The following is a 14,599-nucleotide window of genomic DNA, read 5'->3' as shown; positions in this document are numbered from 1 at the left end:
ATTACTATGTGATGTGGTGTCAGGGGCCCTATGATCACTATGTCTCGTGGTGTCAGGGGCCCTATGATCACTATGTCACGTGGTGTCAGGGGCCCTATGATCACTATGTCACGTGGTGTCAGGGGCCCTATGATCACTATGTCATGTGTTATCAGGGGCCCTATGATCACTATGTCATGTGTTGTCAGGGGCCCTATGATTACTATGTCATGTGGTGTCAGGGGCCCTATGATCACTATGTCACGTGGTGTCAGGGGCCCTATGATCACCATGTCACGTGGTGTCAGGGGCCCTATGATCACTATGTCATGTGTTGTCAGGGGCCCTATTATCACTATGTCACGTGGTGTCAGGGGCCCTATGATCACCATGTCATGTGGTGTCAGGGGCCCTATGATCACCATGTCACGTGGTGTCAGGGGCCCTATGATCACTATGTCATGTGTTGTCAGGGGCCTATGATCACTATGTCACGTGGTGTCAGGGGCCCTATGATCACTATGTCATGTGTTGTCAGGGGCCCTATGATCACTATGTCACGTGGTGTCAGGGGCCCTATGATCACTATGTCATGTGGTGTCAGGGGCCCTATGATCACCATGTCACGTGGTGTCAGGGGCCCTATGATCACTATGTCATGTGTTGTCAGGGGCCCTATGATCACTATGTCACGTGGTGTCAGGGGCCCTATGATCACTATGTCACGTGGTATCAGGGGCCCTATGATCACCATGTCACGTGCTGGCAGACGTTGCATGTATACCTTTTTTGTGCATTATTGCTCCTCACACATCAGGCAGCCGGTTCCTTTCAATGTACAGCAAATGCGACAAAGAATCTCATACACCTTTTCTGAGCTTTAAGATTTTTTATGTATTTCTTCATTATATCATACCGATCCCCCGTCTTCTCTCCTCTCAGGAATATCGGGGTTTCCTGCTGTCTCGGGGTCATTCCTCCGATGGTGGTGAAGCTGATAACCATTCTGGTGATCCTCATTGTCAAGTTCTCCGGCTTTGCAAAGAGAAGATCCTCATCAGTGGAGGAGAGTCCAGGCCAAAGACAGCCAGGTAATCCCGACACAGAAGACATTTCTCTGAATGCCCCTGAAATATCATTTTATTCCCTCTTGGTCCAACCAGTAGAGCTGGGGTTTTTTTCCCCACATGTGTAATCATTTGTCCTGTAGTTAAATGACACAGCAGTGTTGTCACCATGCGAACAGGGGAGGCTTAGTGGACACATATGAGAAGAAAATAGCCAACCCAACCAACTTGTAACCAATGGGATATTTTAGGCACCAATAAAATTAGAAGATGATATGAATAAGATTAACCAGTTCCCACCCAGGCCAATTCGGACATTTCCCTCCTACATGGAAAAATCCTGTATTTTTTTGCTAGAAAATTACTCAGAACCCCCAAACATTATATGTGAGTTTTTTGTTTTTATTTATTTTTTTAGCAGAGACCCTAGAGAATATAATGGTAGTTGTTGCATTTTTTTTTATGTCGCACAGTATTTGTGCAGCGATTTTGCAAACTAAATATTTTGGAAAAAATACACTTACTAACCCAATTTTTGGTCAAATATAAACAATGATGTTACGCTGAGTAAATAGGTGCCAAACATGTCACGCTTTAAAGTTGTGCGTGGAATGGCGCCAAACTATGGTACTTAAAAATCTCCATAGGCGATGCTTTAAACATTTTTACAGGTTATTAGTTTAGAGTTACAGAGGAGGTCTAGTAGAAGAATTATTGCCCTCACTATAACGTTCATGGCGATACCTCACATTGGTGGTGCAAACACTGTTTACATATGTAGGTGCGACCTACGTATGCGTTCGCTTCTGCATGCAAACAAGAGAGGATGCGGGCACTTTCATTTTTTTTTTACTTTTTATTTTTGTCCCTTTAAAAAATGTTTTAACACTTTTATTCCTATCACAAGGCATTTCTATACCTTGTGATAGAAATAAGGCATGACAGGTCCTCTTTATGGAGACGTCTGAGATCTAAAAGACCCCAAATATCTCCTCTATGCTGTAAAGCATAAGATAAAAAAACATTGATCTCTGCTTTCTAGGAAAAAAAATGCCAACGTTTACATTTGCAAGAGCCAGAAGTGACGTCATGATGTTGCCTTTGGCCTCCCAGGACCATAGAGATGGCCCGGGACCATGGCCAGCTTTCGGGTTTCCCCCGGCGCCACTGCTAGATTGGATCTCGGGCTCTCCGATCGCACGGGAGAGCACGGAAAGTCGCCAATGGACAGCAGGAACTAAAGAAGAAAGAAAAAATAAAGGTGATTTTCTTTCTCCTTCAGTAGGGCCCCTGGGGTTGTGAGGGACCTATGCAGGTCCATATACTCCACTGGATACACATAATTAGATCCTCCTGGCACCCCATTGTTCCTTCTGCAGCCGTAGGGGTCTCCCTGGGTTTCAAGACAAGGATTGTTTTTGGGGATCTCTGCAGTTTGCTTCCTATAGGCCTGTAGCACACCCCAGTAGCCAATATCTTCAGGGAAGCCTCCCATAAGTGTTTATTCTAGGGATGGTCTCAATGTTCGAGTCGAAACGGGTGTTCGTTTACTCGCAAACGTACCAAACATATGGGGCATTCACGGCAAATTCGAGCACTGCGGAACGCCTCATAATGCACTGCAAGATCGCCGGGAAGCCTCCCACGGAGGCGGAGTATTTTTGGGTTTTTTTGTTTAATTTTTCATTCTTGAGGTCCCCTTGTTAAAGGGTGCTTCCAGATTCCAGACAGATTCTTGCAGACCCCCACAACCACTGGGCCAGGGTTGTGGGGGATGAGGCCCTTGTCCCCATCAACATGGGGACAAGGTACTTTGGGGGGGACCCAAAAGCACCTTCCCCATGTTGAGGGCATGTGGCCTGGTATGGTTCAGGAGGGGCACTCACTTGTTCCCCCCTATCCTGGCCTGCCAGGCTGCTTGATTGAATAAGGGTCTGGTATGGATTTTGAGTGGGAACCACGCCAATTTTTTATTTTATTTTTGGAGTGGAGTTCCCCTTAAAACCCATACCAGACCCGAAGGGCCTGGTATGGACTGGGGGGACCCCATGCTATTTTTATTTCTTGATTTTTATGTATATTGCCGGGACCCGACAATTCATTACAGCCGCAAGCAAGCTTACATGACATTTTTTCCTTCATGTCACGTTGCTATGGCACTGTAATAAACATGGGAAAGATGTGCCACTTTACAGATAGACTAAGGACACCCCCAGGCACGGTATTTAAAGGAATATTTATTTATTTTTGTTTCACTTTAACCATTATTAAAATCACTGCTCCCGAAAAAATGATCCTTTTAAAAACTTTTTTTGCGTTGATACATGTCCCCTGGGGCAGGACCCGGGTCCCCAAACACTTTTTATGGCAGTAACTTGCATATAAGCCTTGAAAATGTTCACGTTTGTGTCCCATAGACTTTAATAGGGTTCACATGTTCACAGAAATTTTTTGTCTGTTAGCATGTTCTGGTGCAAACCGAACCGGGGGGTGTTTGGCTCATCCCTAGTTTAATATCTCAACACAACATCTAAGCGTGAGACTGGTGTTCACAGCAACATCTCCATGACATTTTCATGGGGTGAAACCCTGGACGGGAAGGCCATGTGCCAGGAAGTGCCTCAGATATTTACTAAGTCTCCTAACATGCACAGCAGCCCCCCACCCTCCAAGTCTGGTGATTGGCCAGGTATTAAACATCCTTCGTTTAGAATGTTAACTCTAGCACTACCTGCTGGAGCAAACTTAGCATAACATGTGACTGAGATAATACACATCAGCCGGTTAAACTGAATAAAGCTCAGAAATACAAAAAGATAAAAAATACTACATCCTCACACTCCAATGGAATATTTAAAGTTTTAGAAGAACCCCTCACCCCATCAGCGTTACCCCGGGGATCGGAGTAACCTTGCATGCTGGGGGACTTCTGAGGGTCCGGTACCCAACACCAAATCTAACCCTTATCTTCCCCTAACCTGTGACCCGAACCAACACTAATCTCCCTGAATCCCAACCCAAACTTTAAAACTTCACCCCAACCTTAACCTAACCCCAAAGGTTAACCCTTAACATTAAGTTCAAATCCAAGAAGCAGATGAGGACCTGCTAAACAAACAATGTTGTCTCTGACCCATGAGAGATTTTGGGTTTAAACACCGATTCCCATGTGCAGCATTCCTGTCCTCTCAACCATGCCTGTCCTAAAGTTTCTTCTCTATAAGTCTACAGGAAGCCTTGTCTGTCCATCTTTTGGTTCCCATCACCATGAATGTGCTGAAATTGTTTTCTCTCCTCAGATGTGAATATGGAGAAATCCTCCCACCAGGCAAGGAGAAACCTTTACTATAAGGTGAGACCTCCATTTCTACAACTGATTTTTCTTTGATAACAGAACAATCTAAAATGGAATAAAACCTCTGATTGGCTATGTGGCCAAATTTAAAGAAGTCCAGCCTGAGCTCGTTTGGCTGAGCTTCTCCTCGGGGTCACTGGAGTGAAATTTGTTTTGCACTCCTGTGACCCATTTTCTCTGATGACGTCACTGGAATCAATCCAGGCACCGTGTCATCATGATAATAAAGTCTGGATCCACCAGGTGCCTGGACTGATACCTGTCTCAGCGAGCCGCTGAGAGCCTGAGAATGCCGCTCCACACCCCTCAACAACTCATTGCTCCAGTGAGCGTGGAGGAGCAAAGAGGAGAGCTGCTGATTGACAGTCACCAGCTCTCCTCTCTGGGATCTGTGAGAACCGAGCCATCAGTGGTGTTGGATTGCTCGGTGCTTAGTGCAGAGGCAGCATGGGGCAGATGCAACATCGGTCCCATGCTGCATCCACCTAGGTAGGTATAAAAGGGGTAAAAAAATAACCCATACTTCTCTTTTAATGAAAAAGCAGAACTGTCTATGGCTTGTCCTCAGGACCAATGACTGATATTCGGAGCTCCGGTGAAGAATTTTCAGTGATCATTGCTGGTTTATTAATTCAGGAAGGATTCAGACTTACTTGACCAGTTTGCTTGCCGAGCCCTATTGGTTAATATCATAGACACCAATTACTCTGACCCATGCCATGGTTGTCAGATCATCGGTTCTGTCCCGGTATTTACTAACACTCAGAAGCTTGTGACAGACCCAACCAGGGCAGAGGCATTTGGAGGGGACTGCAGGGTGGCCTTCTTCCTACTGACTATGGGACCAGGCTTTTGAGGGAGCACTACTCTTTAGAAAGTGTGTGCCTGGGGGGGCTTGGAGTGGTCTTGCTTCAGATTCGGGTCCATGTCTCCCCAAAACACACAGATTTGGGGCCTTTGTGCCCAAACCAGCAATGACTGCTTCAGACTGTGAGACTCAGAGCAGATGTTATTATAATCATCTCAAAACAATCTGATGCTGGAGTCTCCTGCTATATTCTGTTTACTAAGGTGTCTATCTCCCATTGTGTCATTTTCCCATTGTGTGCCTCCTAGGTGTGCATTCCCATTGGTTATTGAGTCACCTATTGTTTCTGTCTGTCTGCTCATCTCTTGGAGATGTGATTAATATTGTGTCCACTTTACCTTGTAACTGAACTATTTGTCAGAAACCATGAATCAGACTAAGACAGAAGTGCAGTTAAATCACACTTGTTTAACAATAATAAAAAAAAGGCAAACAGAGTAAACGTAGTCAAAACATAGCCAGAGTTCAGCAATCGGAACAGATAGTCAGACAAGCCAAAACGTCAGGGAGCCAGAGATCAGCATCGTAGAACAGCAAGCAGGATCTGGAGCCAGAAGGAATGTCAGCCAACCAAGTCTTTAATAGGAACACAAGAGAGCGTCTCTAGAGATGTGACCAGGAGGAAGGCAGAGATTATCTGGACTGGACGGCTTAAGTAGGCAGGACTGACGAGCAGGATATCATCAACAGGTGAGTCACTGTGGAGAGATAGGAGCTGGCAATTAGCCGACAGCTGAGCGGCCAGCTCAGAGAAGGAAGGGCTGGGCCTAGCCCTGACACTATTGTGGGATGTTATATGTCTATGTTGATTCGCTTACTGTTATTTTTACAGTTTGCATTGTTTAGGATAATGTGATCAAACTCTTATCTGATCTTGCTTGCTATATATTCTATGTGAATTTACAATAAAGAGTTCCAGTTTGCACCTAAGCTAGTGTCGTCTAGATCTTAGATACAATATTCCGCTATAATACCGGGTTCCTGGTTCCAGACTGGAGGAATCTGTATCTTAGCGGAAGCCCTCAGGCTGGGAGCCAGGCTTTCCGTCACAAAGCTTACCATAGATTCTCATAGTGGAAGGTCAATGACGTCCACAGATTGGGAGGAAATTGTTCATGAAAGGAGAACTTACATTATATATAGAGATTGGGATGGAAAAGATGCTTGTAAGACAAAGTCAAACACACTGTGTCCTTCACCATGGGGCTCACAGGTATCACTCCCCACATATTATAATGTGTACTATACAAAATCAAATAGAATCTTTTTAACTGGTATTTTTTTTATTTTAATAAAGATTTCATATAAAAACATATAAAATGCAGATATCACTGTTGCAGATTCAGGGTGGCCATACATCAGGAGAACCTCTCAATCTGCCCTATGGCTCAACCAATATATCTGCTCATTGGACACAATGATTTACGTATCTAATATCAGTTTAGGATGTCATAGGAAGATTCACAGATGGTTAGACGATAACTTCTCAACGCATTTCATGAAACAAAGGTCCTCTTCCTCAGGAGACTATGGGACCTATTGTTATGAAACTCCCAGAATCCCAGCCAGGACCTCTGTATGGAGTTTTAGTAAAGTAGTTAATATGATTCGAGTTCTATCTGGAGCGTCTTTCTTTTTATGATCCCGCTGGATATTGTGCTTCATCAGAGACACTTTTTTCAGAGAAGGACGGACTGTATACACTGTGGAGGATCTGTTAAGCACAGCACAGTACATTTACTGCGAGCAAGCGGCACAGCCGGGTACCGCGACTTACCCATACATCACTGCGAACTTCCAGATTTTTACGTGCGCATGCACACCCGCTGTTGACCCGTACTGTGATTGGACACAGCACAAGTTTGTCTGCAGATTTCAACCAATGATTTTGGATGATACCTGATGTACCGAAACATCCCACACTCCGCTTGAGTGCTTTCGCCATATACCACTTCCTCCCAGTCTGAATATAGATATCAGATATTCCAACCACTCACAAGCACAAAACAAGACAGTACCTGTTTAGTTGCTGAACATGGACTCTTTTATTAGAACCAAAATACAAGTCTTATATACAGTAAAAGAGGAGGTTCCTCCCTCCTGCTCATATTACTCTAACAATACACCTGTAACCAGAAACCTAATTAACATGAGCTACTTTACTAAATCATTTACCCAGACTAGGTGACTCACAGATCTGACCCCTAAGGGTAGACTTCACATCTCCTAGCTCACTGACTATACAATACACATTATTGTAAATATCAACACAGAACTCCTTCATACAATAGCAAGGTTAATTAGCACAAACAACAATGGGTGAAATACTCTTAGAAGCCACACTAGTAGACAACAGGAGACCCAGGGCTTTCCAGATCTCATTAATCAGCATTCCTTTCACATACATCTGCTATATGAGTCCCAAGCATGCAGAGACCATCATGGCCTCCTTAATAATGTCCTTTTGCATTACATAACAGAATATCTTCCTAAATGCTTGTAGCTCCCTCAAATGCCAGGGCCCATAGTCGGTAGGTAAGAGGCTAGCGATCAGTCCCCTCCAAAAGCCTCTGTCCTGGGTGAGTCTGTCACACCTGATGATTGGCTGTGGCCAATCACAGCACAGAGTTCTGTGTTTACAAACACACAGAACTCTGTACACAGACAGAAATCTCTCTGTTTTCTAGTGGCGTACCAATAGAGGAGCCCGCCCAGGGTGCCACACTTTGGGTGGGGGGTGTCAGGCCTGCATCGCTTATTCAGCATTTCCGCTTCCCATTTCAACCATAGGGAACTTTGACCGTTTGTAACAGTCTCCGCAAAGATGGCGCCAGCCCAATGATGCATACGGCAGCAGGAAGTGCCCACTGGAATGCATTTCTGACCCCATTTTCTGGTCCCTGTGGTTGGCGTGCATTCCACATTGCAGAACCACGCTTTTCTTCAAGCTTTCTTCAATGTTTACATCCTTATTCCACTATCAGTAAGTGATCATTGTCACTCTAGGAAGGAAGTGTGTTACTGCCAGCATCACCAGATGAAAATAAAAGAAACTCCAGAAAAAAAATAATGCATCCACCAGCTGTTTTTGAAATGATATTTTGTATCTGATTGATATATATTATTGGAATTAACATTATAAACTAAAACATTAGATGGAGACATACAGAGGGAGGGGTCAGTGCTCTACATGGGGGTGGAGCCACTGCTGATTATTTTATTGTGTGCAAATTTCCCCTTGAGCTATTGGACTCTGTATACAACAGACTTTTTTTAGCAGGAAGTGAGGAGAGACTGGAAAACATGTGAGAAGGAGTCAGAAGCTCCCCCTTCTGGCTGGATAGTACAATACATACTATTGATGAACAATATGTCCCACTTACCTGATTTGTTTATGCTATAATTTAGTCCTGACTGTAACAAGTAAAGAAAAGATATGTAGGCCTAATATGCTTCCCCTTTCATAGACTAGCCTGATGTAAGGAATGAAAGAGAGGCTTTGGCTGCTACAGGCAACACAGGCAGTTCTTTATTCAGAATTAAGGCTGCAGTGTGCCCCAGGGCCATAGATTATTTTCTTTCCTGTAGGGGGTTCAGCCTTGGGTACCATGGGTTACATACTTAGCGGCCCTTTACAGGCTGCACCACCCCCTGCTGCCTCGTCAGCCAGTAGGTAGCTGAAGCTTCCTCAAAAGTCCTGACATCACCCAGGATTCCCCGATGCCCGGCGGGCGGCAGCATGTTAGTTTTTTAAGCAAATGTAGTGGATAGGTTGTGGCTGTGACAGGAGACAAGCTGTGCATCTCCTGGACCTAGTTGTCCCACAGCTCCACTAGCCTAGCTGCTGTGCCATTGAAATATGCTCCAGGGGGGTTTTGACCCCCCCGGATCCCCCTTATCTACGTCCCTAGTGCACCACCATGGAGGATTAAAGGATGGAAATGTTTCCACATCGCCCTCTAGTGATAATTGCTACGAGAAGCCGCCTCCTGTTCTCAGCACTCAGAGTTTCCCCCATATTCTAGATATGTGTGCGGGGATACTATGTACACTGCCAGAGTTCTATCTCCTATGTATGAGTCTCAGGATTTTATCATCAATATTTATTTCCAGGTGACTGAAGATCAGAAGATAAATGAGAATGCAGAAGATGCTCCGGATCTGCTCTTTAAGAATATGGAGGTGACCACGCCCTGTGATGTGTACAAGTCCGCCTGCTGTGCCCACTGACAGCTGAAAGTAAAAAAAAGAATTGCCGGAAAAAATAAAAAAAATGGTGTGGGGTCCCACCACCAAGTCCATACCAGGCCCTTTTGGTCCTTTGGGTCAACATGAATGGCTTTGTCCCCCCACTGGAAAGCACCTTGTCCCCATGTTGATGAGGACAAGGGCCTCTTCCCAACAACCCTGGTTGGTGGATGTGGGGGTCTGCAGGCAGGGAGCTTAATGGAATTTGGAAGCCCCCTTTAACAAGGGGGCCCTCAGAACCCATCCCCCATGTGAATGAGTATGGGGTACATTGTACCAAAAAAAGTGTCAAAAGTAAATAAAAACACACACAGGTTTTTGACAATCCCTTCATAAAAAAAAAGGAAGTAATAAAAAAAGTCCCCTGATGTAAATCTTACCTCAATCACAGCGCTTTGCCCGTGAGGAAGACTCACCGCTGAATGCCTGCTTCTCCGTCAGTTTTTAAATAGGTAAGGGGCGGAGTCACGTGTTGACATCACAGGGTGGCCCCGTCCCCTTGAGACATCACTGACCGGTGCATGCTGGGTCGATGACATCAAAAGGGAGCCCCGCCCCTTACCTATTTAAGAACTGTCACTGGGAGGAGCAGGCATCCAGCGGTCAGGCGTTGATGAGTCTTTTTCGGGTCCGGCGGAAGCGGCGGCTGTCATGATTGACAATGGATCTGTATTGGGGGACATTGTTTTTTTATTTTTATTTAAAACAAATTAATAAAGGAATTGACCAAAACTTGTGTACTGCTTTTATTTATTTTTGACACTTTTTTTGGTAAATGAGACCCAAAGGGCCTGGTATGCATAGGGGGACCCCACGCCGTTTGTCGGCAATAGATTGCAGCCATGAAGTAAATTTAAATGCCATTTGTTTTCTTTAAAAATGCCAGTTTTGCTGCAGCAGGTTCTATACATTGTACAAATGTGCCACTTTACAGGCAGACTAAGGGGACCCCCAGGCACTATATTTACATAGTTACATAGTTAGGTTGAAAAAAAGACATAAGTCCATCTACTTCAGTCAAATAATAAAAAATAAAAAAAATACAATCCCATATACACAATCCTATACCCACAGTTGAACCAGAGGAAGGGGAAACCCCTAAGCAAAGCATGATCCAATTTGCTACAGCAGGGGAAAAAAATTCCTTCCTAAACCCCCAAGAGGAATTTTTCATTTTTATTGTTTCACTTTAAGCATCAATGAAATCACTGCTCCTGAAAAGACGGTAGTTTAAAAAAAAAAAAAATTTTTTGCATTGATGCATGTACCCCCATCCCCCTTCTATGGCCAATAACTTTGATCTAAGCCTTCAAAATGGGCACTTTTGATTTTTCATGTTTGGGTCCCATAGACTTTATTATATTTAGCGGCTCAAGGCTGAACTTTCCCCCATTCAGCAGCAAATTAATTTTGAAAAAGGAGATTTCGAAAACTTGTCACCCTCCTCTCTCCTGTCTCTCTGCAGCCTGTCCCCTCTTCTCTCCTGTGCCTCTGCAGCCTGTCATCCTCCTCTCTCCTGTGTCTCTGCAGTCTGTCCCCTCCTCTCTCCTGTGTCTCTACAGCCTGTCCCCTCCTCTCTCCTGTGTCTCTGCAGCCTGTCACCCTCCTCTCTCCTGTGTCTCTGCAGTCTGTCACTCTCCTATCTCCTGTGTCTCTGCAGCCTGTCACCCTCCTCTCTCCTGTGTCTCTACAGCCTGTCCCCTCCTCTCTCCTGTGTCTCTGCAGCCTGTCACCCTCCTCTCTCCTGTGTCTCTGCAGCCTGTCACCCTCCTCTCTTCTGTGTCTCTGCAGCCTGTCCCCTCCACGCTCCTGTGTCTCTGCAGTCTGTCACTCTCCTCTCTCCTGTGTCTCTGCAGCCTGTCACCCTCCTCTCTCCTGTGTCTCTGCAGCCTGTCACCCTCTTATCTCCTGTGTCTCTGCAGTCTGTCACCTTCCTCTCTCCTGTGTCTCTGCAGTCTGTCACCCTCCTCTCTCTTGTTTCTCTGCTGTCTCTCACCCTCCTCTCTCCTGTGTCTCTGCAGCCTGTCACCCTCCTCTCTCCTGTGTCTCTGCAGCCTGTCACCCTCCTCTCTCCTGTGTCTCTGCAGCCTGTCACCCTCTTATCTCCTATGTCTCTGCAGTCTGTTACCTTCCTCTCTCCTGTGCCTCTGCAGTCTGTCACCCTCCTCTCTCTTGTGTCTCTGCTGTCTCTCACCCTCCTCTCTCCTGTGTCTCTGCAGCCTGTCCCCTTCTCTCTCATGTGTCTTTGCAGCCTGTCCCCTCCTCTCTCCTGTGTCTCTGAAGCCTGTCACCCTCCTCTCTCCTGTGTCACTACAGCCTGTCACCCTCCTCTCTCGTGTCTCTGCAGTCTGTCACCCTCCTCTCTCCTGTGTCTCTGCAGTCTGTCACCCTCCTCTCTCCTGTGTCTCTGCAGTCTGTCACTCTCCTCTCTCCTGTGTCTCTGCAGCCTGTCACCCTCATCTCTCCTGTGTCTCTGCAGCCTGTCACCCTCTTATCTCCTGTGTCTCTGCAGTCTGTCACCTTTATTCTCTCCTGTGTCTGTGCAGTCTGTCACCCTCCTCTCTCTTGTGTCTCTGCTCTCTCTCACCCTCCTCTCTCCTGTGTCTCTGCAATCTGTCACACTCCTCTCTCCTGTGTCTCTGCAGCCTGCCCCCTCCTCTCTCTTGTGTCTCTGCAGTCTGTCAGCCTTCTCTCTCATGTGTCTCTGCAGCCTGTCCCCTCCTCTCTCCTGTGTCTCTGCAGCCTGTCACCCTCTTATCTCCTGTGTCTCTGCAGTCTGTCACCTTCCTCTCCTGTTTCTCTGCAGCCTGTCACCCTCCTCTCTCCTGTGTCTCTGCAGCCTGTCACCCTCCTCTCTCCTGTGTCTCTGCAGCCTGTCACCCTCTAATCTCCTGTGTCTCTGCAGTCTGTTACCTTCCTCTCTCCTGTGCCTCTGCAGTCTGTCACCCTCCTCTCTCTTGTGTCTCTGCTGTCTCTCACCCTCCTCTCTCCTGTGTCTCTGCAGCCTGTCCCCTTCTCTCTCATGTGTCTTTGCAGCCTGTCCCCTCCTCTCTCCTGTGTCTCTGCAGTCTGTCACCCTTCACTCTCCTTTGTCTCTGCAGCCTGTCCCCTCCTCTCTCCTGTGTCTCTGCAGCCTGTCCCCTCCTCTCTCCTGTGTCTCTGCAGCCTGTCACCCTCCTCTCACCTGTGTCTTTGCAGCCTGTCACCCTCCTCTCTTCAGTGCCACTGCAGTCTGTCACCTGTGTCATCTTTAAGAATTAAGGCTGCAGTGCACCACATGGCCATAAATATTTTTTTCTCCTGGGGGGTTTAGCCCTGGGTACCCAGGGGCACATAATTAGCATGCCTTTACAGGCTGTACCGCCCCCTACTGCCTCCTCAGCCAATAGGTAGATGAAGCTTCCTCAAAAGTCCATCCCTCCTGACATCACCCGCGATTCCCGGCAGGCGGCAGCATGTTTGTTTTCTTATGCAAATGTAGTAGACAGTTAGCGGCTGTGACAGGAGACAAGCTGTGCATCTCCTGGAGTTGGTAGTCCCACAGCTCCACTAGCCTATCTGCTGTATCATTGACATATGCTCTGGGGGGTTCTACCCCTTTGATACCCCCTTATCTACATCCCTAGTGCACCAGCATGGAGCATTAAAGGATGGAAATGTTCCCACATCGCCCTCTAGTGATAATTGCTATGAGAAGCCAGCTCCTGTTCTCAGCTCTCAGCGTTTGCCCCATATTCTAGATATGTGTGCGGGGATACTATGTACACTGCCAGAGTTCTATCTCCTATGTATGAGTCTCAGAATTTTATCATCATTATTTATTTCCAGGTGACTGAAGATCAGAAGATCCATGAGGATGCAGAAGATGCTCCGGATCTGCTCTATAAGAATACGGAGGTGACCACGCCCTTTGATGTGTACAAGTCCACCTGCTGTGTCCACTGACAGCTGAAAGTAAAACAAAGAATTGCCGGAAAAATAAAAAAAAGTCCATACCAGGCCCTTTTGGCCCTTTGGGTCAACATGAGTGGCTCTGTCCCCCCACCAGAAAGCACCTTGTCCCCATGTTGATGAGTACAAGGGCCTCTTCCCAACAACCCTGGGTGGTGGTTGTGGGGGTCTGCAGGCAGGGAGCTTAATGGAATTTGGAAGCCCCCTTTAACAAGGGGGTCCTAAGAACCCGCCCCCCCCATGTGAATGAGTATGGGGTACATTGTACCAAAAAAAGAGTGAAATGTAAATAAAAACACACACAGGTTTTTGACAATTCCTTCATAAAAAAAAGGAAAAAATAAGAAAAAGTCCCCTGATGTAGATCCTACCTCAATCACAGCGCTTTGCCCGTCTGGAAGACTCACCGCCGAATGCCTGCTTCTCCGTCTGACAGATCTTAAATAGGTAAGGGGCAGGGCCACGTGGTTACATCACAGGGTGGCCCCATCTTCTTGTGGCATCACTGACCGGTCATGCTGGGTCCATGACATCACAAGGGAGCCCCGCCCCTTACTTATTTAAGAACTACCACCAGGCGGAGCAGGCATTCAGCGGCCAGACAATGATGAGTCTTTATTTTGGGTCCGGAGGTTGCGGCGGCCGTTGGGATTGACATAGGATCTGTATCGGGGGACATTGTTTTTTATTTTTATTTTTAAAAATTTAATAAAGGAATTGTCAAAAACTTGTGTACTGCTTTTATTTATTTTTGACACTTTTTTGGAAAATGAGACCCAAAGGGCCTGGTATGCATAGGGGAACCCCATGCCATTTGCCGGCAATAGATTGCAGCCATGAAGTAAATTTAAATGTAATTTGTTTTCTTTAAAAATGCCAGTTTTGCTGCAGCAGGTTCTATACATTGTACAGATGCGCCACTTAACAGGCAGACTAAGGGGACCCCCAGGCACTATATTTACATAGTTACATAGTTAGTCAGGTTGAAAAACAGACACAAGTCCATCTATCTCAGCCAAATAATAAAAAATAAAAAAAATACAATCCCATATAAACAATCCTATACCCACAGTTGATCTCTGCAGCCTGTTACCCTCCTCTCTCCTGTGTCTCTGCAGCCTGTCTCCCTCC

At 46.2% G+C, this 14,599-nt stretch overlaps 2 protein-coding genes across 12 annotated transcripts in view; both read left to right on the top strand.

Annotated features, from left to right (window-relative positions):
- Positions 1-1,174, top strand: part of LOC141124104 (uncharacterized) — an 84,910-nt gene extending 83,736 nt beyond the window's left edge. Inside the window, exon 6 of the mRNA XM_073612188.1 lies at positions 922-1,174. Coding sequence (XP_073468289.1) covers positions 922-1,174 — 253 coding nt within the window. The remainder of the gene's footprint in view (positions 1-921) is intronic.
- Positions 1-14,599, top strand: part of LOC141124036 (uncharacterized) — a 256,951-nt gene that overhangs the window by 159,645 nt on the left and 82,707 nt on the right. For 5 of the 11 annotated variants that reach the window (XM_073612120.1, XM_073612116.1, XM_073612113.1 and 2 more), the window contains 2 exons: positions 9,383-9,451; positions 13,346-13,414. In XM_073612120.1, the coding sequence (XP_073468221.1) occupies positions 9,383-9,451; positions 13,346-13,414 (138 nt within the window). The remainder of the gene's footprint in view (positions 1-9,382; positions 9,452-13,345; positions 13,415-14,599) is intronic. The other 6 variants (XM_073612121.1, XM_073612114.1, XM_073612119.1 and 3 more) reach the window with 2 other exon arrangements.

Source organism: Aquarana catesbeiana, linkage group LG01 (assembly GCF_042186555.1).
Source record: "Aquarana catesbeiana isolate 2022-GZ linkage group LG01, ASM4218655v1, whole genome shotgun sequence".
In the NCBI taxonomy this organism is placed as follows: domain Eukaryota; kingdom Metazoa; phylum Chordata; class Amphibia; order Anura; family Ranidae; genus Aquarana; species Aquarana catesbeiana.
This window is presented reverse-complemented; position numbering and strand designations above follow the sequence as displayed.